Source organism: Apodemus sylvaticus, chromosome X (genome assembly GCF_947179515.1).
Source record: "Apodemus sylvaticus chromosome X, mApoSyl1.1, whole genome shotgun sequence".
Taxonomy (NCBI): domain Eukaryota; kingdom Metazoa; phylum Chordata; class Mammalia; order Rodentia; family Muridae; genus Apodemus; species Apodemus sylvaticus.
The window spans coordinates 1,793,797-1,816,424 of NC_067495.1; the positions used below are offsets into that span (position 1 = coordinate 1,793,797).

General features: G+C 39.9%; 1 protein-coding gene across 1 annotated transcript in view; it reads left to right on the forward strand.

Annotated features, from left to right (window-relative positions):
• Nucleotides 1–22,628, forward strand: part of Slc9a7 (solute carrier family 9 member A7) — a 160,048-nt gene that overhangs the window by 85,564 nt on the left and 51,856 nt on the right. The window contains 7 exon segments of the mRNA XM_052171878.1: nt 8,740–8,845; nt 9,767–9,896; nt 11,826–11,958; nt 12,168–12,256; nt 12,359–12,472; nt 14,936–15,047; nt 15,766–15,919. Of these exon segments, the coding sequence (XP_052027838.1) occupies nt 8,740–8,845; nt 9,767–9,896; nt 11,826–11,958; nt 12,168–12,256; nt 12,359–12,472; nt 14,936–15,047; nt 15,766–15,919 (838 nt within the window).

Genomic DNA, 22,628 nt, shown 5'->3' on the forward strand with positions numbered 1-22,628 from the left:
CATCAAACCATGAGCCAAAATAAACCTTCCCTTCTTTAAGTTTTGCTTTTCGGGTCACAGGTATGAGAAAAGTAACCAGCCTACCAAATCTTTGGACTTTGCTATTTGTTGAATTCTTCAACAGTTGACTCTTGCAAGCTTTCTGCTTGCCCCATCACATTTACCTGCCACCCTTTCCTCTTTCTTGGGCCCAGAAGTCTGACTTCTATAGGTTCCTTTGCTTTCTGCTTTCCCATTGGATTCGTTTATAGTGAATGCCTCTGGAAGGGGGTTAGAGATATAGGAATCCTGCAGACCAGTTGTACCACTTCATCAGAAGTTATACCTCCTATCAGATGGCCTAGTTCCTACAACTCCAAGGTCTGGTAACTGCTCCTTTCCCTGAAGCCTTCAGGCCTGTGGATGAAAGTTCCCTGTTTTTTAGCCACAAGTACTGTTCTCCCTTCTAGTTTCCCTATACCCTTGCCAATAATTTTATAAAAACCTTCCTTATAAAACCCTTCTTAGCTTGCTGTTTGAGCATGCTATTTGTTTCTTCCCAAGACCCTTTGACTGAGAGTGTCTGATCACTTGGGTCTCTTGTTCCTAGACTTCCAAGCCTGTGCACTGTTCATTTTTATTTGCTTCCATCAGTTTTGAGTCCCCGAGTCCCCATGTAGCTGTGTGGACATAGCCATACCCATAGTAGTCCACAGTGGGTATATGATATAACTGAGGAATGAAATTTCTTTTGTACTAATCACTGAGACTTGGGGGATTTCAATACTAAAATACAGAGCAGCTCATGAATTGCACAGAATTAAGAGTCTGTTTTCTTACCCTTAATGAGAGAAATAGTAATAGTAGTCTCCTCATAGGGTTTTATAAGAACTGAATTAAATTGCAAAATGCTTAGCATGGTATCTGCTTTGTGGTAAGTCATCAGCATTTGTGATTATCATTGTTAATTTTTCTTCAAGAACTGCATTTTTAAATTTTTATGTAATCTTTTCTTAAAATCCAGATTTTATCTCCCTCCTGGTCTACCCTCTGACTGTCCCACATCTCATACCTTCCCCCACCCCCATCTCCACGAGGATGTCACCAGTTCCCACTCCCTGGGGTCTTCAGTCTCTTGAGGGTTAGGAACATCTCTGACTGAGTCCAGACCTTGCAGGCTCTGCTGTATATGTGTTGGTAGCCTCATATCAGCCGGTGTATGCTGCCTGGTTGGTGGTCCAGTGTCTGAGAGATCTCAGGGAATCAAGGTTAGTTGAAACTGCTGGTCTTCCTATAGGGTCACCCTCCTTCTCAGCTTCTTCCAGTTTTTCCCTAATTCAGCCATAGGGGGGCAGCAGCTTCTGTCCATTGGTTGGGTGCAAATATCTGCATCTAATTCTTTCAGCTGCTTGTTGGGTCTTTTGGAGGACAGTCATGATAGGCTGGGTTTTGTGAGTGCTCCGTAGCCTCAGTAATAGTGTCAGGCCTTGGGACCTCCCCTTGAGCTGGATCCCACTTTGGGCCTGTCACTGGACCTCCTTTTTCTCAGGCTCTTCTCCATTTTTGTCCCTGCAGTTCTTTCCCAATTATGGGTCAGAGTTTTAACTGTAGGATAGCAACCCTTGATGCCCTGGATTTTTTTTTTTAAAGACAATTTTTATATTATGGTAAACTACTAGGATCAAAGTTTTTCACAAAGAACCATAAATATAATTCATGAAATAAATTATATAGAATACAACATTTTAAAAATTCCTATCCCCAAAGATTTCAAGGTTGTATAAACTCTTTTTTTTTTTAATTTGGTAAAAATCATTTTAATTGTTACTAACTTCAAGTCATGAATTCTTGATACAGAATTCTTTTTGATTCATAATCAAGGTTTTCATTGGTATAAATTTCTTTTTCTTTTTTTCTTTTTTTTTTATTCGATATATTTTTTATTTACATTTCAAATGATTTCCCCTTTCCTAGCCCCCCACCCCACTCCCCGAAAGTCCCGTAAGCCCCCTTCTCTCCCCCTGTCCTCCCACCCACCCCTTCCCACTTCCCCGTTCTGGTTTTGCTGAATACTGCTTCACTGAGTCTTTCCAGAACAAGGGGCCACTCTTCCTTTCTTCTTGTACCTCATTTAATGTGTAGATTATGTTTTGGGTATTCCAGGTTTCTAGGTTAATATCCACTTATTAGTGAGTGCATACCATGATTCACCTTTTGAGTCTGGGTTACCTCACTTAGTATGATGTTCTCTAGCTCCATCCATTTGCCTAAGAATTTCATGAATTCATTGTTTCTAATGGCTGAATAGTACTCCATTGTGTAGATATACCACATTTTTTGCATCCACTCTTCTGTTGAGGGATACCTGGGTTCTTTTCAGCATCTGGCAATTATAAATAGGGCTGCTATGAACATAGTAGAGCATGTATCCTTATTACATGGTGGGGAATCCTCTGGGTATATGCCCAGGAGTGGTATAGCAGGATCTTCTGGAAGTGAGGTGCCCAGTTTTCGGAGGAACCGCCGGACTGATTTCCAGAGTGGTTGTACCAATTTGCAACCCCACCAGCAGTGGAGGAGTCTTCCTCTTTCTCCACACCCTTTCCAACACCTGCTGTCTCCTGAATTTTTAATCTTAGCCATTCTGACTGGTGTAAGGTGAAATCTCAGGGTTGTTTTGATTTGCATTTCCCTAATGACTAATGAAGTTGAACATTTTTTAAGATGCTTCTCCGGCATCCGAAGTTCTTCAGGTGAGAATTCTTTGTTTAACTCTGTACCCCATTTTTAATAGGGTTGTTTGGTTTTCTGGAGTCTAACTTCTTGAGTTCTTTATATATATTGGATATTAGCCCTCTATCTGATGTAGGATTGGTGAAGATCTTTTCCCAATTTGTTGGTTGCCGATTTGTCCTCTTGATGGTGTCCTTTGCCTTACAGAAACTCTGTAATTGTATGAGGTCCCATTTGTCAATTCTTGCTCTTAGAGCATATGCTATTGGTGTTCTGTTCAGAAACTTTCTCCCTGTACCGATGTCCTCAAGGGTCTTCCCCAGTTTCTTTTCTATTAGCTTCAGAGTGTCTGGCTTTATGTGGAGGTCCTTGATCCATTTGGATTTGAGCTTAGTACAAGGAGACAAGGATGGATCAATTACCAAACATGTGAAAGATCTGTATGACAAGAACTTCAAGACTCTGAAGAAGGAAATGGAAGAAGACCTCAAAAAATGGCAAAACCTCCCATGCTCATGGATCGGTAGAATCAATATAGTTAAAATGGCCATTTTGCCAAAAGTAATCTACAGATTCAATGCAATACCCATCAAAATCCCAACTCAATTCTTCACAGAGTTAGAAAGAGCAATTATCAAATTCATCTGGAATAACAAAAAACCCAGGATAGCTAAAACTATTCTCAGCAACAAAAGAAAGTCTGGGGGAGTCAGTATCCCTGACCTCAAGCAATACTACAGAGCAATAGTGTTAAAAACTGCATGGTATTGGTACAGTGACAGGCAGGAGGATCAATGGAACAGGATTGAAGATCCAGAAATGAACCCATACACCTATGGCCACTTGATCCTTGACAAAGAGGCTGAAAACATCCAATGGAAAAAAGATAGCCTTTTCAACAAATGGTGCTGGTTCAACTGGAGGTCAGCATGCAGTATAAATTCTTAAATCAGGCTGAATAGAAGAAGTTGTCTTTATGTCTTGAGATAGCATCAGTGTTGTAAGAACATGGCCTTCCAGAAGACTCACTAGCAGGCATGTACCCCCATTCTTAATTTGCTTGTCATGATACATAGGACACCCTTCAAATCCAAATTGCTGTTTATTTTTTGTAAATGATAAAATTTTTGAAAAGGAAAGAATGTTAGAAGGAATGTCGCTTTGAATGTTCATTAGTCCGTAACAAGAATAGAGAAAGCAAGATAGAAAAGGGGAAAACGGAAAATGTGGTGTATATATACACAATGGAGTACTACTCAGCTATTAAAAACAATGAATTCATGAAATTCTTAGGCAAATGCATGGAACTAGAAAATACCATCCTGAGTGTGGTAACCCAATCACAAAAGAACACCCATGGTATGCACTCATGGATAAGTGGATATTAGCCCCAAATCTCTGAATACCCAAGATACAATTCATAGACCAAATGAAGCTCAAGATGAAGGAAGAACAAAGTGTGGATATTTTGATCCTTCTTAGAAGGGGGAACAAAATACACATGGCTCACAGCCAACTAATGGACTGAACATAGAGTCCCCAATGGAGGAGCTAGAGAAAGGACCCAAGGAGCTGAAGGGGTTTGCAGCCCCACAGGAGGAACAACAATATGAACCAATCAGACCCCCCAGAGCTCTCAGGAAGTAAACCAAAGAGTACACATGGAGGAACCCATGGCTCCAGTTACATGTGTAGCAAAGGATGGCTTTGTCAGACATCAATGAGAGGAGAGGCCATTGGTCCTGTGAAGGCTTGATGCCCCAGTATAGGGGAATGCCAGGACAGGGAAGCAGGAGTCGGGTTTGGCGAGCAGGGGGAGGAGGGATAGCATGGGGGGGTTGGAGGGGAAATGAGGAAAAGGGATAATATTTGAAATGTAAATAAAGAAAATATCTAATAAAAATAGATTTACAAAAAAAAGAAGGAAAAAGTAAAAGGGGAAAACCCATAAAGTAAATAATAATATTCCAGCAGGAACAGTGAAGCTTGGATACAAGAAAGCACCTCTGCAGAGGAAAAGAGGGGTGCTGATCATTTTGACTGCTATGAAATGCAGAAATTTCCCACCAGTATTTGCACACTAAAGTAAGGGTCCACACTGGGAATAAATGTTGTTAGCTCATAAGGTGACAACATGGAGCTGAACTTTGTTGCTTTGTGGATTCTTCTGTTTGCCACCCTTTATCTACCCCTCCCACCGTTTCCCTCTAGTTAAGAGGGAAAGAGGGATAGAGGAGGAGGAGGAAGAGGAGGAGGAGGAAGAAGAGAGAGGGGAGAGGGGGAGGGAGGGGAGAAGGAGAGGGAGAGAGAGGGAAGGAGGGAAGGAGAGAAACAGAGAGGAGAGAGAGAGAGAGAGAGAGAGAGAGAGAGAGAGAGAGAGAGAGAGAGAGAGAGAGAGATCTGAATCTAATTTCTTCTTGTTTCTTCTTTGCTTATAGATGGTCTTTGCTACTTTGTGGGTTCTTTTATCCCATCTCCTATCCCCCCAGTTTCACCGCTATCATTAGATAGAGAAAGAAGGATAGAGAAGAGAGAGAAATTTATCTCAGAATCGAATTTCTTCTTGTTTCTTCTCTGAGCACAACTAACAAACTGCAACCAAGCCCCGTGAACAACCACCAACCTTGCCTATCGAGGGGTCTAGCATTTATATACTCTCTGAAAAGTTTCAGAATTCCTAATGCTACACAATCACAGACATTACCTGCAGCTGGCCAAACTATGCATGCCTCTGCTAGAGCACGAGCAAAGCACAGTCAGCTGCTGTGGTCAGTCTGAAGCAGCCCCATATTCTTATACCTGGGATTAAAATGAAAACTTGTGATATTTCTGTATTTTTAAAAAGAAACCAATATTCCAGAATTGTCACTACAGTAACACTTAAAGCTGAGAGGGACTTTAAATGTTCAAATGTTATATAGACCATGTTGACCTTTAACCCACAGAGGTCCACCCTCCTCTGCCTCTCAAGTGCTAGGATTAAAGGCATGCAGCACTACATCCAGCTAATAATATTTTTTAAAAGAAGAAATGTCCAGAAAATATCAGTGGAAGGATTGACTCATCCCCCAAAGATGAACTGGTCGGACTGTTGACTTTGTTTGACAGGGTAATAAAAGAAGAGGGACAGATAAAATTCAACTTGCGATGGGATAGACAATGCTAGAGTCAGCGGATCTTAGAAAGTATTGAGGAAGTTGATATATTTAACAGTTCCAGGTACAAACAGATTTATTAGTTTTTATAGTTGCTGTGATAAAATTCCATGGCCAAAGGTAATCTAAGGTAGACAGCGTTTATTTTGGTGTGTGATTACAGACTGTTAGTGTTCATTGAGCGTAGGGAATGCACAGCATGGCAGCAGCAGCAGCAGGAAGCTGGATAATCACATTTTCTTTCACATTTTTATTTATACGCAGGAAGTGGGCAGAGGGGGAAGAGGGAGGGGTGGACAATGGAAATGAGACAAGCCTGCAAATACTCAAAGCTGGCTGCCCTCAGTGACATACTTCCTCCAGCAAGATTCCACCTCCTAAGGGCGCCATAATCTCCCCCAACAGCACCACTAGCTGGCTAAGAAGTATTTAAATACACGAGCCTATTTTTTTTTCTGTTTTCAACTTTTTTCTTTTTCTTTCATTAGATGTTTACTTTATTTACATTCCAGATGTTATCCCCTTTACTCGTTACCCCTCCGAAAATCCCCACCCCATCCCCCATCCCCTGTTTACCATCCCCCATCCCACCTCCTTGTCTTGGCATTCCCCTACACTGGTGCATCGAGCCTTCTCAGGACCAAGGGTCTCTCCTCCCTTTGATGTCCAACAAGGCCATCCTCTGCTACATATGCGGCTGGAGCCATGGGTCCCTCCATGTGTACTCTTTGGTTGGTGGTTTAGTCCCTGGGAGCGCTGGGGGATCTGGTTGGTTCCTATTATTGTCCCTCCTATGGGGCTGCAAACCCCTTTAGCTCCTTGGGGAGGTGGATTTCTGTGAATTCAAGGTTAGCCAGGTTTACACAGGCCAGATAGTAGTGACACACACCTTTAATCCCAGCACTCAGGAGGAAGAGGCAGGCAGATCTCTGTGAGTTTGAGGCCAGCCCTGTCTACCGAGTGAGTTCCAGGACAGCCATTGTTGTTATACAACAAAACAAAACAATTAGAAAAAATCAAAACACTGTCTCAGGAGACAAAAGCAAGCAAACAAGCAAATTAAAAACAAAAGATTGATAAGCATTATAAAAGAACTGTATGTCCCAGGCCTGGAAAGGTGCTACACCAGAGAACTAAATCATGAGGCCCCTTGGAAAGCGCTCATAGAAGGGGATGGAGGGGAACTCTGGCAGGGTGGTGGCGATTGTTTTTTTTTTTTTTTTTAAGTCCATTTTCTTTAAAATATGCAGGATAAAATGATAGTGTCAGAGGATACGTATTTGGGTGACTTAACTATATAGAAAGGAAAAAAAAGTTCACTATAAAATTCTCACAGTGGTTATTATGAATGAAGGGGGCTGGCAAATTCTTGAATTGGTTGTTGGTAAGAAAATTGACTTGCTTACGTTTACTAACCTAAACATTTGGTTTGGTGTTCTAATTTCATGAGTAGTGCTGCCTTTGGCTACATATAGTAGAAAAACCTGGCTGATACTGGCTTAAACAAACTAGATGTTTATCTTAAATCTTACCAATGTCCTGGTACCACGACTTCTGTTCCAGCTGGGTATCTAGGACCTTCATGTTTCTACTATACTCCTTTGAGTTTCAGTAGTACCTTCATTTCCTTGTGGAGGTAAGCTGGGTATTTGTGTCTGCCTTCTGTATCCTTTCCTGCTGATGGAGGCCAGAGATATAGGTAACCATCTTGAGGTACACAGATCAGCTCCTGCAGGAAAGCCTTTATCTTATCCCAGGCACCAGTAAAACTAAAGTTGAAAAATCATTCTCTAGCAGTAAGTCACAGTGTAAATGCTCTGGGAGTGCCAAAAACCCTTTCACCGGCCCATCAGGTCAAAAGTAATTTCATAATAACATCAATACATTATTTGTCCCCTTATCTTTCTTCTTTCCCATGTGTACAGTGGGGTTTTCTAGAGGCTGCCCAAGAATATGATATCATCTGTCCCTTAGATATAGATACAACTGTGAGAAGCATCTGCCTTTTGTTAATCTAAGAGTTTGAAGGAATTAATAAAAATGTAGAACAATGCCTTCTTTTCAGGTTTTTATTTTATAAAGTATTATTTTTATTAAAATATTTCATGTTAATACATATAAGGTCATTTTTATTTTAAATGCACATACTTATTTTTCTGCTTTGTCAATAAAATAAATATTACCATCGAGATCATAGGTTTTAGAATATAAAGGAGTTTAGAGGTTAAAAGTTGGAGATCTAGAGAATAGTTGATTCTTAAAAGCTTCAGAAATATAAAAACTGAGAGAAGTGTAATTATGGACTGGGCACTGGAAGTGTAAATATGGAATTTTCATATCTGGAAATCTCAACAATCAAAGCAGTGAGGCAGGAGGATTGTGAGTCCCAGGCTAGCCTGGGCTATATAGGAGAACCTTTCTTAGTTCTTGTAACAAGTATAATTATAGCTAATTTGCATGGATAAAGCCTTGATCACAGTTTCTCTGTTCCCTGACTTAGTGCTGGGTTTTGGGAATGTAGGGTTCAAGAAAGTAGGATTTCTGTCTTTAAACATTTGCCAACCCACAAAAAGAGACAAATTATGTAAGTGCTTCCTCTAGTTCTATATAAGGTATTTTCGATGTATGGAGGGAGTAGGGCCGGCAGCCGTGTACTCAGGTGCAGGGATCATCAGACTCAATGACTACATCACACCTCATCTAGGTTTACCAATTTCCCTCTCATCAGACAAATCATCTGTCTTTGACCCATTCTCTGGCTACCAAGTCACCTTGTCCCACTTAATACACAAAATAGCCTCTGAAAATCTGGAACCAATGGTTTAAGAGCAGAAACTGAAACTAATTTCTGTGCTTTGGGCATGCATTTCAGTGACTGTGCTGGCAATCTTTAATGAACTGCATGCAGATGTGGATCTTTATGCTCTTCTGTTTGGCGAGAGTGTCCTGAATGATGCAGTTGCCATTGTACTCTCCTCGTAAGTAACTATTTCTGAGGGATTGGAGGAGGAGGCGGGCGGCTAATGTTTCTGACTCTGTCCCTCAGCAGCGTTCAGGATGCTGACCCCAGCACAGCATGGTGGCTGCAGCTTAAATTAAATGTATTTTCTCTGGTCAGTGCTTGGCAGACTATATGTTTATTAATATTTTCAGTTACTATAAGCCTCTTTATCCTCCAAGGATATAGTTTAAGACTGCTAGTGAATGCTTGAACTCATGGATGATACTGGACCCTGTTTATGATGTTCCCATGTATACATGCATACATACATATATACAAACCTATGATAAACTCCAGTGCATAAATTAGACAAGTGGAAAGTTAGCAATAACTAATAATAAAGTAGAACAATTAGAATGTGTTTTACTTGTTAAAAGTTATGCTTAATTGTATTTTCATCTTTTCACTTACATGTAAAATTGTATGGCTTCTCTTTGGCAGATCCAAAATTTCAGCAACACTACTCTTTCTCCTTGGAAATATTATCAAGTAAAATAAAGGTTGTTTGAACATGAGTGCCGCAGTCTGATAACCTCAATGCTTTGTTTCTAAGGGACTAATAGTCATGTGTGGATATATTAGACAAAGTAGTGATTCATGTCATGGGTAGATTCAGCCAGATGGTTTGAGGTTTCATTATGCTATTGAGAAGAGTATGCAATTTAGAATTTATAAATAGTTTATTTCTGGAATTTCCTACTTGATATTCTTAGACTGGGGTGGCCTCAAGTAACTAGAACTGTGGAAACTAAAATAGTGAAGGAGGGTGGGGCCTGCTCAGTGTACCGTGGTGTAAAAACAGTGTGGTCTTAAAAATCTCTCTCTCTCTCTCTCTCTCTCTCTCTCTCTCTCTCTCTCTCTCTCTCTCTCTCTCTGTCTTTCTCTCTCTCTCCTACAGGTCTATTGTTGCCTATCAACCAGCAGGACTAAACACTCACGCGTTTGATGCGGCTGCCTTTTTTAAGTCAGTTGGCATTTTCCTAGGTATATTTAGTGGCTCTTTTACCATGGGAGCTGCAACTGGTGTTGTTACTGCTCTAATATCCTTTTAAAAATGTTTTTGGCCCCTGTCTTGCTACACATATATATTAGGTTTGCAAAAAGAAAGTTCTCAGTTCCTGCTTTCAGATCAGAATCTTAGATTGATCGTCCTGTTGAGATGTGGTACTACCTAACGTCAGTCATGCACAGTAAGAATCTGAGAAACACTCTGGGAAATTGGACTCTATGAGTTCTAAAAAAAGTAGTGAAATGTGGGAGGGGATTGGGGTGCATATGATCAAAGTACATTGTTAACATTTATGAAATTGTTAAAGGATAAGTAAAATAAATTCTGTCCAAAGAGAGTGTGAGGAAGGAAGGAAACTACAATCAATGAAACATATAATATACCAAATAAAAATTTAAAGATGGGAAATTTAACTCTCTACTTTGGCCTTACCTCTGCTGCTTCTCCCCCTTACTTATAATGTTGGGACACCAATCATAGGGGGTGAAGAAACTGAGAAACCCAGAGGAGGCTTGTAATCAGTGGCCACTAGTTGCACAGCACTTTAGCCTGGTCCTATTTATTCTGATCTTCAAGTAACCATAACTAGCCTGGAGCCATTGGTGGGAATTACTAGACTTCCTACTGTGCAGTTCATTGCAAAAAAGATGGTATAATATTTCATTTCAAACAAGCAAACAAAAAGAGAAAAACATGGAAAGAGCTATAAGTTCCTTTACATATGTGCTGAATCCTCCATTACAATACCCTCTTTGATTGGCATTACTAATGAGTGTAATATATTAGACATCCATTTTACATGCAGCCAGTATAGATAATGTGGAAAAATTATTAGTGAAATTTTAATTATTTGGTTTTTGTTCTAGTCTTTAACATATGTGTCTTTTGCTCTTTGTAAAATCTCAGCTATGCCTACCTAACTACATTTTAAGTGTTGAGAAACCACAAGTAGCCAGTAGTTACTATGTCAGTAGCACAAATTAAGATAGGTTTGCTTAAAAGCCCTGGTATGGAGGGTTTAATTGCTCAGTGAACTTACTTGTGACTTGCTCTTACATATACATATTAGGTTTGCAAAGAGGAAGTTCTCAGTTCCTGCTTTCATATCCAAATCTCAGATTGCTCGCTCTGTTACTGGTGTACTGAATGGCAGTAGGAGGGTGAAGATCCCTTTTGTTCTTAAAAGTAGACTACAGCACCTCATTGTTGTCTCAGAAGTTACAGATTTCTTCTCTTTTGTCCCATACATGGGGCGGGCCTTAATGTTCCACGGGGATCAGAGCCTGAAGAGCCTGTCTTTCCAGGCCTGCCTGAGTCCTTCCCAGCTCTATGAGAACTAACGTGTCAAGTCAAACCTGTAGCAAGATATGTATTCATAGCATCATAATAATTCATGATTCTACATGTATTCTACAACCCACCCATTTAGAGTGTACAATTCTATTTCTTTGAATTTCTTATGTTACTAAGTTGAAAAACATAATATATAATAAAAATTGCCTCAGTACATAATTTAAAGTTATTAAATACAGGAACCAGCAATTGAGCTGGGTGTGGTTGTGTCACCTTTAATCCTAGCACTTGGGAGGTAGAGGCCAGTGGATCTCTGTGAATTTAAGGCCAACTTGATATGCACAGTGGATTCCAGGCCAGCCAAGGCTACACAGAGAAACCTGTCTCAGAAAGAAAGGAAGGAAGGAAATAAGTAAGTAAATAAATAAGCAAGCAAACAAATAAATAAATGCTTGGTCAGGTATGTGTGGCCCAGTGTGGAGGAGTGGCCTAGCATGCTCTCGGCTCTTAAGTTCCATCCCAACATTGTAACATTTAAAATAAGAGATAAGACCCCACCCCCAAGGAGGTATAGGGAATGGCTGGCCCTCAGAGACTGGGCTCTCAGTCAAAACAATAAATAGGGATCTCAAGTGTCCCTGCTGCCCCTGCCCAGAGCTGCTGTCCTTAACCTGGTGCTGACGTGACCAAGTTTACAAAGCTGCAATGCTTCCCCCTGCTGGAGACAGCACTTTTTTTCCTGATGTCTTGGAGCACCTTTCTCCTGGCTGAAGCCTGTGGGTTTACAGGTAGGTTTACTGCTGGGCTGCAGCAGGGCCTGGAAGAGAGGGAGGGAAAGAGGAAGAGGGAGGGACAGATGAAAGGAAATAGGAAGGAAGGGAGGGAGGGAATGAGAATTGGAGTTATGCAAGGCTCACATGCTATGAATTTGCATGTCAGTAGAATTTTTTTTCTTGTCTCTTCTTTCCCACTGACTTTGAGAAACTCTTTTTGACAGGTGTTGTAGCTGTCCTTTTCTGTGGGATCACACAAGCTCATTACACATATAACAACCTGTCGGTAGAGTCTCGAAGTCGAAGCAAGCAGGTAAGAGTGGTCCTTGAGCCTGCTGGGCTGCCAGGTAGCTGGACAGGAGTGCAGCGGGAGGGAATGCGGTGTTCACAGCCTCCCTCTTCCTTCTTCATGCAGCTTTTTGAGGTGTTACACTTCCTGGCAGAGAACTTCATCTTTTCCTACATGGGCCTGGCTCTGTTCACCTTCCAGAAGCACGTTTTCAGCCCCATTTTCATCATTGGCGCTTTTGTATCCTTTTCCTATTCCACATTGTAGACAGCTGTGACCTCTGCCGGGAAAGGTGTGCAACCACTAAGAGGATTACTGACTCAATTTGAATGGGTAACTGGGTCCACTCTAGTTCAGGGTATTTGCAGTGGGGGTGGGGGTGGGAGTGGGGAGCTGCCTAAAGCTGAATATATTTGATATCAAGGACTGTTTTTTCCCCCTGGAATTTTCTCTTCTAAGCTAGTGTTTGATGGGCAATCATTTGTTTTGTAAAGCTCTGTCCTGATTAGCTCTAAAAGTCAATAATCATGTCAGTCCCCAGAATTATTATTGATATGCTATTGTCATGTCAGCTGTAACCATCGCTTCCCTGATTCCAATGACTAGAAGGTTCCACGCCTCTTGCTCTCAGCTCCAGATTATAGCTTGGGTAGCCCTACCCCACACTGCTTCTGTGTGTGTGTGTGTGTGTGTGTGTAGACAGTGGCCATGCTGCTTTTAGCTAGTCTGCCCTGCTCCTTAGAGTATGCTGGGAGAGACTCCTTTGTTTTTCTCAAACAGGAAGAAGAGGTTTGGAGGAAAAAAAAACACAGATAAAAAAAAAAAAACAGATATGAGCCGGGCAGTGGTGGCACACACCTTTGATCCCAGCACTCTGGGAGGCAGAGGCAGGCAGATTTCTGAGTTCAAAGACAACCTTGTCTACAGAGAGAGCTCCAAGACAAACAGGGCTATATAGAGAAACCCTGTCTTGAAAAAACCAAATCCAAAAAACCAAAAACCAACCAACCAAACAAAAAACAAACAAACAAAAAAACCAAAAGAAAACAAACAAAACAAAACAAAAAAACCCCCAAAACCCCAACCTGATATGATTGGAGGGGAGGAGGAAGGAATAAGAAAGAGGAGAAAGGAGAAGAAAAGATAAAGTAAAACACCTAGCTCTTTGACTTCAAACCCTTGGGAATATAGTGTTTGGGAAGTGGGCTACCTTGGGCACTTGGGCTAGAGAGGAGGGGTGAGAGTGCCCAGCAGCGGCTCAGCAGCTGAGGGCTTTGCTCACTTGGTCTTAGATACTACTGTGCTATTGTCACTGAAGTAACTTTTCTGGGGCTGGATTTTTAAGATCTGTTCCTATTGAGTTTTAAATTTTTATTTATTTATTTAGCCTTTTCAAGGCCTCATGGGAATCCTTAACTCTCCTAGAAGGAATGTTTTTCTCTTTTGGGAATTTGGTTTCACGTGCAAGAGTGTAGGGCTGCCCCTCCTTAGCTGCTAGATAGCGACAGTGCCAGAATCCTAGTTAGGATCTTACTGAGTGGCTTCACACATTCACTAAAAAACAGCTTCATTTCTGTGGGATTGGTTTTTCTTCACTAAGACTTGGCGTGGTGCTCTGATTTGTATTTCCTGCACAGCATCCTGGAAGGGATAGTGGGAGGAGGGCCTTGTTTACAGATCAGGGCCTGCTGGCTGGCTGGGCTACATCCTCTGGGAATCCAAAGAGGCTTCTGATCACTTGAGGATTTTCCCTTCACCTCTGAGATAGAATGTGCTTTACAAGCACTGCCCATTTCCTTTTGTTAAAAAACAAAATTAAACAAGGAAAGGAGAAAGAAAAAGCAAAAAAGGCAGAAAAACACTTTACACTTTACCCTGAAGGAAGGAGAAGATAGTTTGTCCCTGGCTGCTGTCTGAAACAGCTGTGGCTGCTGCAGCTGGTGCATTGCTGGACGGAAGCGCTCTGTTTGCTGGCTCCTGTCTGAGTTTCCTTCTCTGACCAGGGAATTGTGCAGCTCTCTCTGTTGGGTGCTGTTTAAACTTGGCAAGGAAAAGATGACTGGTTTCCCTGAATTCTTTGCCTTTCACAGTAGAACTCCTTTTTCTTATTCATCCTTTCTTACATTTTACACTCCCAAGGGGCAGTAAAGCTACAAGGCAGAGAGCTCTCTCTGCGTTCATTTGTATGAGGGAATGTATCTTTGTGGAAAGAATACTCAGTTTCTTCACTCCTAATTTTCCCGTGCTCCCTGAGCCTTGAACTCCCTGATGTTTGCTTGCAAATGAAGCTTGTTGGCTCTTTCCCAGAAAACTTTCTACAGTTCGGATCTAGGCTTACTTTTCTTTCTTGTCATTCTCTTTCAAATAGAGCTTGACATAGTGTGTGCTTTGTTTAGTCCATGTGCCTGCTATCATACTTTAGATTATTTCTGGGCTCATTTTTTTTTTGAGAAACTGAGGAATCTGCCAATACCAGGTCAGTTTAGTTCAAAAGTTACAATGCATTTATAAGCTTGAAATTAATGAACTAAGAAGTGGAAAAGTTAACCAAATGACTCCCATTTTGTTACTGAGAGATTGTTGCAGGTGGAATCAAGATATTCTGGCTTCTTTGAGCAGCTGCTAAAATTTTATGGTCAATCAGAGTGTTTTGAAGTGCCATTCTGGAAATGTGTTGGCTCCTTAACCTCACCTGGTGGTCAGGTTGCCATCTTCCTGGGCAGAGCTGCACATATCTACCCACTCTCCTTCTTCCTCAACTTGGGCAGAAGGCATAAGATTGGCTGGAATTTTCAACACATGATGATGTTTTCAGGTAAACATATATACATGTATATAGTTTTATATATATATATATATATATATATATATATATATATATATATGGAAAATAAAATTTATTTAGCAAACAGTGATATGATTAAAATATAATCAGCTGGGCTTGGTAGCACATATCTGTAATCACAGACTAGGAAGGGGGAGGTAAAAGGATCAGGAGTTCAAACATGCTTAGGTCAATATTGAATTTGAGGTCAGCCTGTGCTATATAAGACCCTGTCTCAAAAACCTAGCTAGGGGTCAACCTGTTTTTTCACTATTTGGTGAGGTATCCTCTCCTTTGCTAAGAAAAATACCACCTTGTTTTCCATAAGTGTGCATTTGACATATTCATACTCAAGCCAGCATTTCTGTTGACTGGGTGATATTTGGATAGAAGACTTAGAGAGCTTGTTATTATGCACGTTTCTTTTTCTTTCATATCACTTTCAAGAGAACCATTTAAATAGTAATAGTAGATAGTGTTCTAGAATGTGCTGTACAAAATGGTGCTTTTTTTCCCCTCATACTGGGAATTCTGTGAAAGCCAGCTACAAAGAAGACCATATACTTCTAAGGTGATTCTCCCTGGGTTAGACATCCTGCCTTCCAAAGCATGTGGCTAGAAATTTTACCCCCACATATGACAATGAATTTTGAGGAGTTGTTGCCATGTCTCCACATGACCCGAAGGCCTTCCTGTTTGGTCCCCACAGGCCTGAGAGGAGCGATGGCGTTTGCGCTGGCCATCCGGGACACGGCATCCTATGCCCGCCAGATGATGTTCACAACCACGCTGCTCATTGTCTTCTTCACTGTGTGGGTCATTGGTGGCGGCACAACACCCATGCTGTCATGGCTCAATATAAGGTCAGTTTATAACCAAATCAGTTTTGTGTCCGAGTGTGTCCATTGTCACTACCCTTGAGAATGTTCAGTGTGCCATGCAGGCTGTATTGGTAAAAGGGTTTCATTCTTTTGGCTTAAGCAATGTGTGTGTTTGGGAGTGTATTTTTTAAATTAAAATTTGGAGTATGGACATTTTATAGGATATAAACAAAGTATCATTAAATTCTAAAAAAAGAAAAAATTAAAATAGTCAGCACACGCAGGAAATTAGGATGAGCTGGCTCTGACCAGGGCAGTGACTTTGTGGAAGAGTTCAAAGTCTTAAAACTACAGGAAAAAGGAACAGACCTGTAGCCCTGGTGATGTTTCCTGTCTCTTTGTGATGGAAGCTGGGCTCAGAAGTAGAACCTGCTTAGCCAGAAATTAAAAGTTTTTCTTTCTTAGGAATTTGTATGACATGCCTCTTCTTGCTTCTGGGAAAAATAAAAAGACAGTATTTTCTATGTAACCCTCATCTGTCATAGCCTTGTGATGTCTTTCATGTGTCCGTAGCTTTGTTAGGACTCGAGAATGTTCACCAGTTTCTTTTTCTTTTTTTTCTTGACCCTCCTGCCTCTAATTCCTAAGCACTGGGATTACAGGCACCTGTACCCATACCTTGACTCAGGAACTTTATTTTATAAAGGGTGTCTGACTGTGATCTACAGCACCATATAGTCAAAAAGTCACTGATTGAAACAGGTGTTCAGAGACCCACAGCCCAACAATGACGACTGATCTCTCATGTCTTTGAACTCCAGTTTTCCTCAACATGAAATGAAGCCTTATGCCAGGGTACTTCAAGGTCCTCCACATCCAAGTGTTAACTCTGCCTCTGCATTCTGTGTTGCTGGATGTACTCTGGCCACCTGCTGTAGTTTCATATTTGTGCAGGGTGACTATGACCCAGTCACTTGGAAAATGCAAATGCCTGAAGAGTCACTCTCTAAAAGGCCACAAGGTGGTGGTATATCTTTCTCAGTTGTCTTCAGTTTGTTTTCTGTCCTTGCCGAAGATAGTTGAAGCTCCTAGACACTTCCAAGGAGAAAAACAGGATTTGAGAGAATAGCCATTTCCACCCGAGGTAGAAGGGATTGGTGATGGTAGGCGGAATTCCTGGGTTTGGTTACTGCCAGTTATGCCATTTTTGGACTAGTGTGTCTCAGCTTGCAAATTAAGGCAGGGGCTTTTTGGTGACAATCATGATCCTCAGTAATGCTTGTCTTGCAGGTGTCATTTGCATTTCCATGCTTATATATTAAGATGGTTCTCACAGCATCCCCATAGTGGATATAATACAGTTTATGCCTTAGGTCATAGGGTCTTGAAAGGATGAGACAGGATTGGAATCCAGGATGTCTTGCCATGGCTTGTACACAATGCTATCCATCTATAAGAAGGGTTGTGGTGCAAAAAGTTGCTTTCCTCATAACATTTGGAGTGTTTAGAATTTCATTTTCCTTGCTTTAATACTAAGAGTTGGATTAAGAAACACAGTCCATCCTTGGGAATTTAGACCTGAAGAAAGAAAATATACTTATGTGGCTTTCAACTTGAGACATCAGATAGTACTGTCTTTGTTCTTTGTAGCAACATGAGGATAGGACAGGTGATTGACCCTGTGTACCCTGCATGACCCTGACAGTCTTTGTATTCAGTCATTTGTGAAGTTACTTTATGCCAGATTTCAGATTTTGGGATAGGGGTGCTCATCTTGTATAGAGAATTGTTAGATAGTTAATAAACTATTTTGTAATTTCCTCAGACACTCTGATATTTATATTCATCATAGGCTTTTGAGAATATTGAATAATACTATATAGCTATATTAATAATACTATGTTATATAAATAATATCTATGTTGAATAATAATATATAGCTATAATACTATATATAATATATTGAGTTTTTTAAAACTGTGAAGTCTATTATAATTAATTTCTCATTCCATTTGTAAAAATTCACTTATGTATTCAGGAAACATTCACAGTTGTGCCTAATTTTATATGAGTATTTTAAAGCATCTCCCTAAATTATATAAAGGTTCCAGGACTCTTGTGTTTTTTTTTTCTGCTATTCCCAGGAATTATAGAAAACACAGACTTCAAAGATGCATTAAAAACTATAACTCACCATCATGTAAATAAGAGCAAAGGCAAGGTATCTGATTTTATTAATGCTAGTGATAGAACTCAAGGCTTCCAGCATGCTAGGCAAGTGCTGTACCAGTGAGACACATCCCCTTGATCTAATCTCTTTAATCCCTTCTTTACCTGTAGAACATATATCATAGTTATGAGTAAGTATATAATTGGGTGTTTGAAATGTTGCTCCTGAACTCCCTATGAATAACAAATTTTGTAGATGCTTAAGGTTCTTATAAAAGTGAGGTAGTATTTGTCCAGAAGTCATAATGTTGGGGAATAGTAATCTGTCTTTTTTTGGATCATACCTTTGGTGCCATGCCTAAAAAATTCATCAAGCTCTCTTGAAACTTTCTTCTTTGTTATTTCCTTAAATGCTTTTAGTTTCATGCCTTACATTTAAGTCTATGAGCTGCTCTTGGTTAATGTTTGTGTGAGATGGAAGGTTTTGTCTTATTTGTCTGTGGCTATCCAGTTCCACTGTGGCATAATAAAAATATTAAATGACTTTTGCTCATTTGTCAGAAATAAGTTGTCCATGTACCTGGGGATTTCAACATTCTGTTGTGGCTTATTGATTTATGTGTCTGATTTTCAAAAAATAGCTGCAGTTACACACCATGCTTTGGCATCCAGGAGACAGATTGCTTCCACTAGTACTTCTTCCTTCTCATCCTCCCCGTCCTCCTCATCGTCCTCCTCCTCCTCTTCCTCTTCTTCTTGTTTCAAAATTGTAGATATTCTAGTTTTATTTCATATAAATTTTAGAGTTTATAAAGTTTTTAAAAAAGTTTATAAAGTTTAAGTGTTTCTGTAGCTAGACATGCTTATAATTCCAACAATTAGGAGGCCGAGGCAGGAATATAAGGCTAGCCTAAGAGGTGTACAGAGAACCTGACTCAAAAAAATTGAATAAAAGAAAAGTAAATAAAATCTTGCCATGCTTTTCATAGGAATTGTATTTTGCATATTATCAACTGGGATCATTAGCATCATGTTGTGCCCTTCAATCTCTGAATGTAGTATGCTTCCTAATTTCTTTTAACCTTTTTTGGTTTCTTTATATTAGTATTTTGTCATTTTTAGCATAAAATATTATGCAAGTTTTATTAGATTTATATCCTGCCACCTTGTTGATTCCTTTTGTAGTTCTTGAAGGTGTTTGGTGTGTGTGTATAAGACTATAGGATTATACACTAGACTAAGACTAAAGTCTTTAGGATTTTCTATATAAATAAAATTTTCTGGATTATTTGCATAACTATGCAAAGTGAAATAGTCTTATTTCATTCTTTTCAACCAATGTGTCTTTGGCTTTCTTTTCATGCATTATTGCTCTGGTTGACTTTCAGTCTATGTTTAATAAAAGTACTGTTAGTGGACATTGTCATCCAGTTGCTAACATTAAGAGAGACACATTTCCTTTTATCATTGGGTGTCACTGTAGCTTGTAAGATTTTTGTAGCTATTTGTCATCAGATTGAGTAAATATCTATCACATGTTTAGTTTTAATTTTTATTTTTAAAAATTATATTTTATTTATCTAAGGGCAGAGCACACATACCATTGTATAATTTTGGAGGCCAGGTGACAGTGTTTTGGGAAGTCAGTTCTTTTCTTCTACCATGTGTATTTTGTGGATGGAACTCAGGTCATCAGACTTGGCAAGAAATGCCTTTATCCATTGAGTCATCTTGCTGGTCCTTATGTTTATTTTTAACAAATTTATTTTTGGCATCAGTTGATGTGATCCTATGCTGTTTTTTTGTTTATTTCTTTACTTTGGTAGATTGCAGTGATCATCTTTACAATTCTAAACTGGTCTAGATTTTCTGAAATGAACCCTATTTGGCTATGGTATATTATTCGAATACTGCTTAACTCTATGAGAAAATGCTTGCTTAATTTTTCTGTGTTCTTAGGCAAATGGTTTATAGTTCTCCTTTTTGCACTGTATTTTTCTGGTTTAGGTATTAGGGTAATGTGGCCCCACAACATAAATTGACATATTTAGTATTAGTTATTTTCTTTTACTCTTTGGTAGAATTCTCCAGTGAAACTATCTAGATCATAATGGGAGGGGAGGCTCTTGGACCCATGGAGGTTTAATACCCCAGTGTAGGAGCATGGTGGAGTGATGTGGAGGGAGAGGGTGGGGGAGTGGGGGAGTACCCTCATACAGGCAGAGGGGAGGGGGAGGACAGATGTGGGATAGGGGGTTGGTGGAGGGGTAACCAGGAAATGGGATATCATTTGAGATGTAAACAAATGGAATGATTAATAAAAAAAAATTAAAAAGACTTGTTTTTCAGAAATCTTTTTTTTTGGGTTTTGGTTTTTTTCTTGGGGGGGGGGGGAGGAACAGGGTTTCTCTGTGTAGCCCTGGATATCCTGGAACTCACTCTGTAGACCAGGCTGGCCTTGAACTCAGAAATCTGCCTGCCTCTGCCTCCCAAGTGCTGGGATTAAAGGCATGTGCCACCACCGCCCGACTATTCAGAAATCTTTATGTCATTTAGTGAGGCTCAGATTATATATTTCATATTAAGTGAACTGTAATTTTTTTATGAAGTTGTTCAGCTTGGTCTACAGTGTCAAGTTAATGTTATGCATAATGTATGGGCTAGTTTTATGTCAACCTGAAACAGACTAAAGTCATTTGAGAAGAGGGAAGATGTATTAAGCAAATGTCTCCATAAGATTAGGCTATAGGCAAGCCTATGGGGAACTTCCTTAACCAGTAAGTGATGGGGGAGGACACAGTCGATTATGGATGGTGCCATCCCTGGGCTGATGGTCATGAATTCTATAAGAAAGCAGACTGAACAAGTCATGGGAAGCAAGCCAGTAAGCAGCATCCCTCCATGGACTCTGCATCAGCTCCTGCCTTCAGTTTCCTGCCCTGCTTGAGTTCCTGTCCCAGTTTTCTTTGGTGATGAACAACAATATGGAAGTGTAAGCCAAATAAATCCTTTCTTTTCCAACTTGCTTTTTTTGCTTAAAGAATTATATTTTTAGACTATATTAAAGGTAGTTTATTGGGAAGCTGCCTTTGGGTGAGCTCACTGGCTCCAAGGATTGAGGCCTGGGGAGTCATCATGGGGAGAGAGGAGAGGGTGGGGAGAAAGAGAAAGGGATTGTGCACAGAAAAAAGAGAAGATCCCCAACTTGCTTTTTTGTCATTGTGTTTCATCACAGCAATAGTAACCCTAACTATTGTGCTAGGGACACATATTGTTCACTGATTGCTCTATAGATGTTTCTGGGGTTTTATAGTGCTATCTACTTCACTCTTCTCCTTCTCCTCCTCCTCCTCCTCCTCCTCCTCCTCCTCCTCCTCCTCCTCCTCCTTCTTCTTCTTCTTCTTCTTCTTCTTCTTCTTCTTCTTCCATTTCATTCCTAATAATTTCTCCTAATAATTTCTAATAATTAGGAATACATTTCATTCCTAAAAATTCCTAATAATTTTTTGTCAGATTTGCTAGGGGTTTGTGAGGAGGGTTTTTTGTTATTTATTTATGATTTTTTTATTTTAATTTTTATCATATTCAACATAATATATATTTTATACTAATCATAAAAATAATAGACATGTTATTAAATGAACATAGAAAGATAGTCTTTTTGTTTGTTTGTTTTGTTTTTAGTAGAGCTTAAAATCTTGGCTCTTACTGTGGTAGAAACCCAAAATAAGAACAATTTTTAGACATTGGAGTTCATTGTAATAAAGCTGTACTTCATTGTCCCTTACATCACCAAAGGATTTTATCTCTATAGTAGCTAAGCTATGAGTTGACAGTTCTGCTGCACCAAGGAATGAATTGTAGGCACAATTATTTGGATACAGATTTCCTGCTATGGTCAAAGCTATTTGACTTGAGTGATTGTCATCATTCTCAGCCCACAGGGAACAGGTTACATTCATTTAAGAAATGGTGTGTGTATTAAGATGCTTTATCCATGAAGTCATTTATCAGCTGTTTCAATGAACAATGGTTCTGCTTGGAGGATGGCACAGACATTAGGTGAGAGTAAGATTCTAGTTCATTATTCTTAGACAAATAGATGGAGCTGGAGAACATCATACTAAGTGAGGTAACCCAGACTCAAAAGATCAATCATGGTATGCACTCACTGATAAGTGGATATTAGCCTAGAAACTTTGAATACCCAAAACATAATCCACAAATTAAATGATGTCCAAAAAGAATGGAGGAGTGGCCCCTGGTTCTGGAAAGACTCAGTGCAAGAGTATAGGGGAATTCCAGAACAGGGAAATGGGAAGGGGTGGATGGAGGAACAAGGGGACGAAAGAGGGTTTATGGGACTTGCGGGGAGTGGGGGCCCAGAAAGGGGGAAATCATTTGAAATGTAAATAAAAAATATATCAATAAAGAAAAAAAAGATTCTAGTTCATTGGCTGTGATCATTTTGAAAAGCATTCGTCTCAGAAAAAGGGTAACTCTTAAGGTCATCTTCTTCAATTTTGATAGAATAATTATAAATATCAAGCAAAACATTCCGTCTCACTCTTTGTTGTTCTCT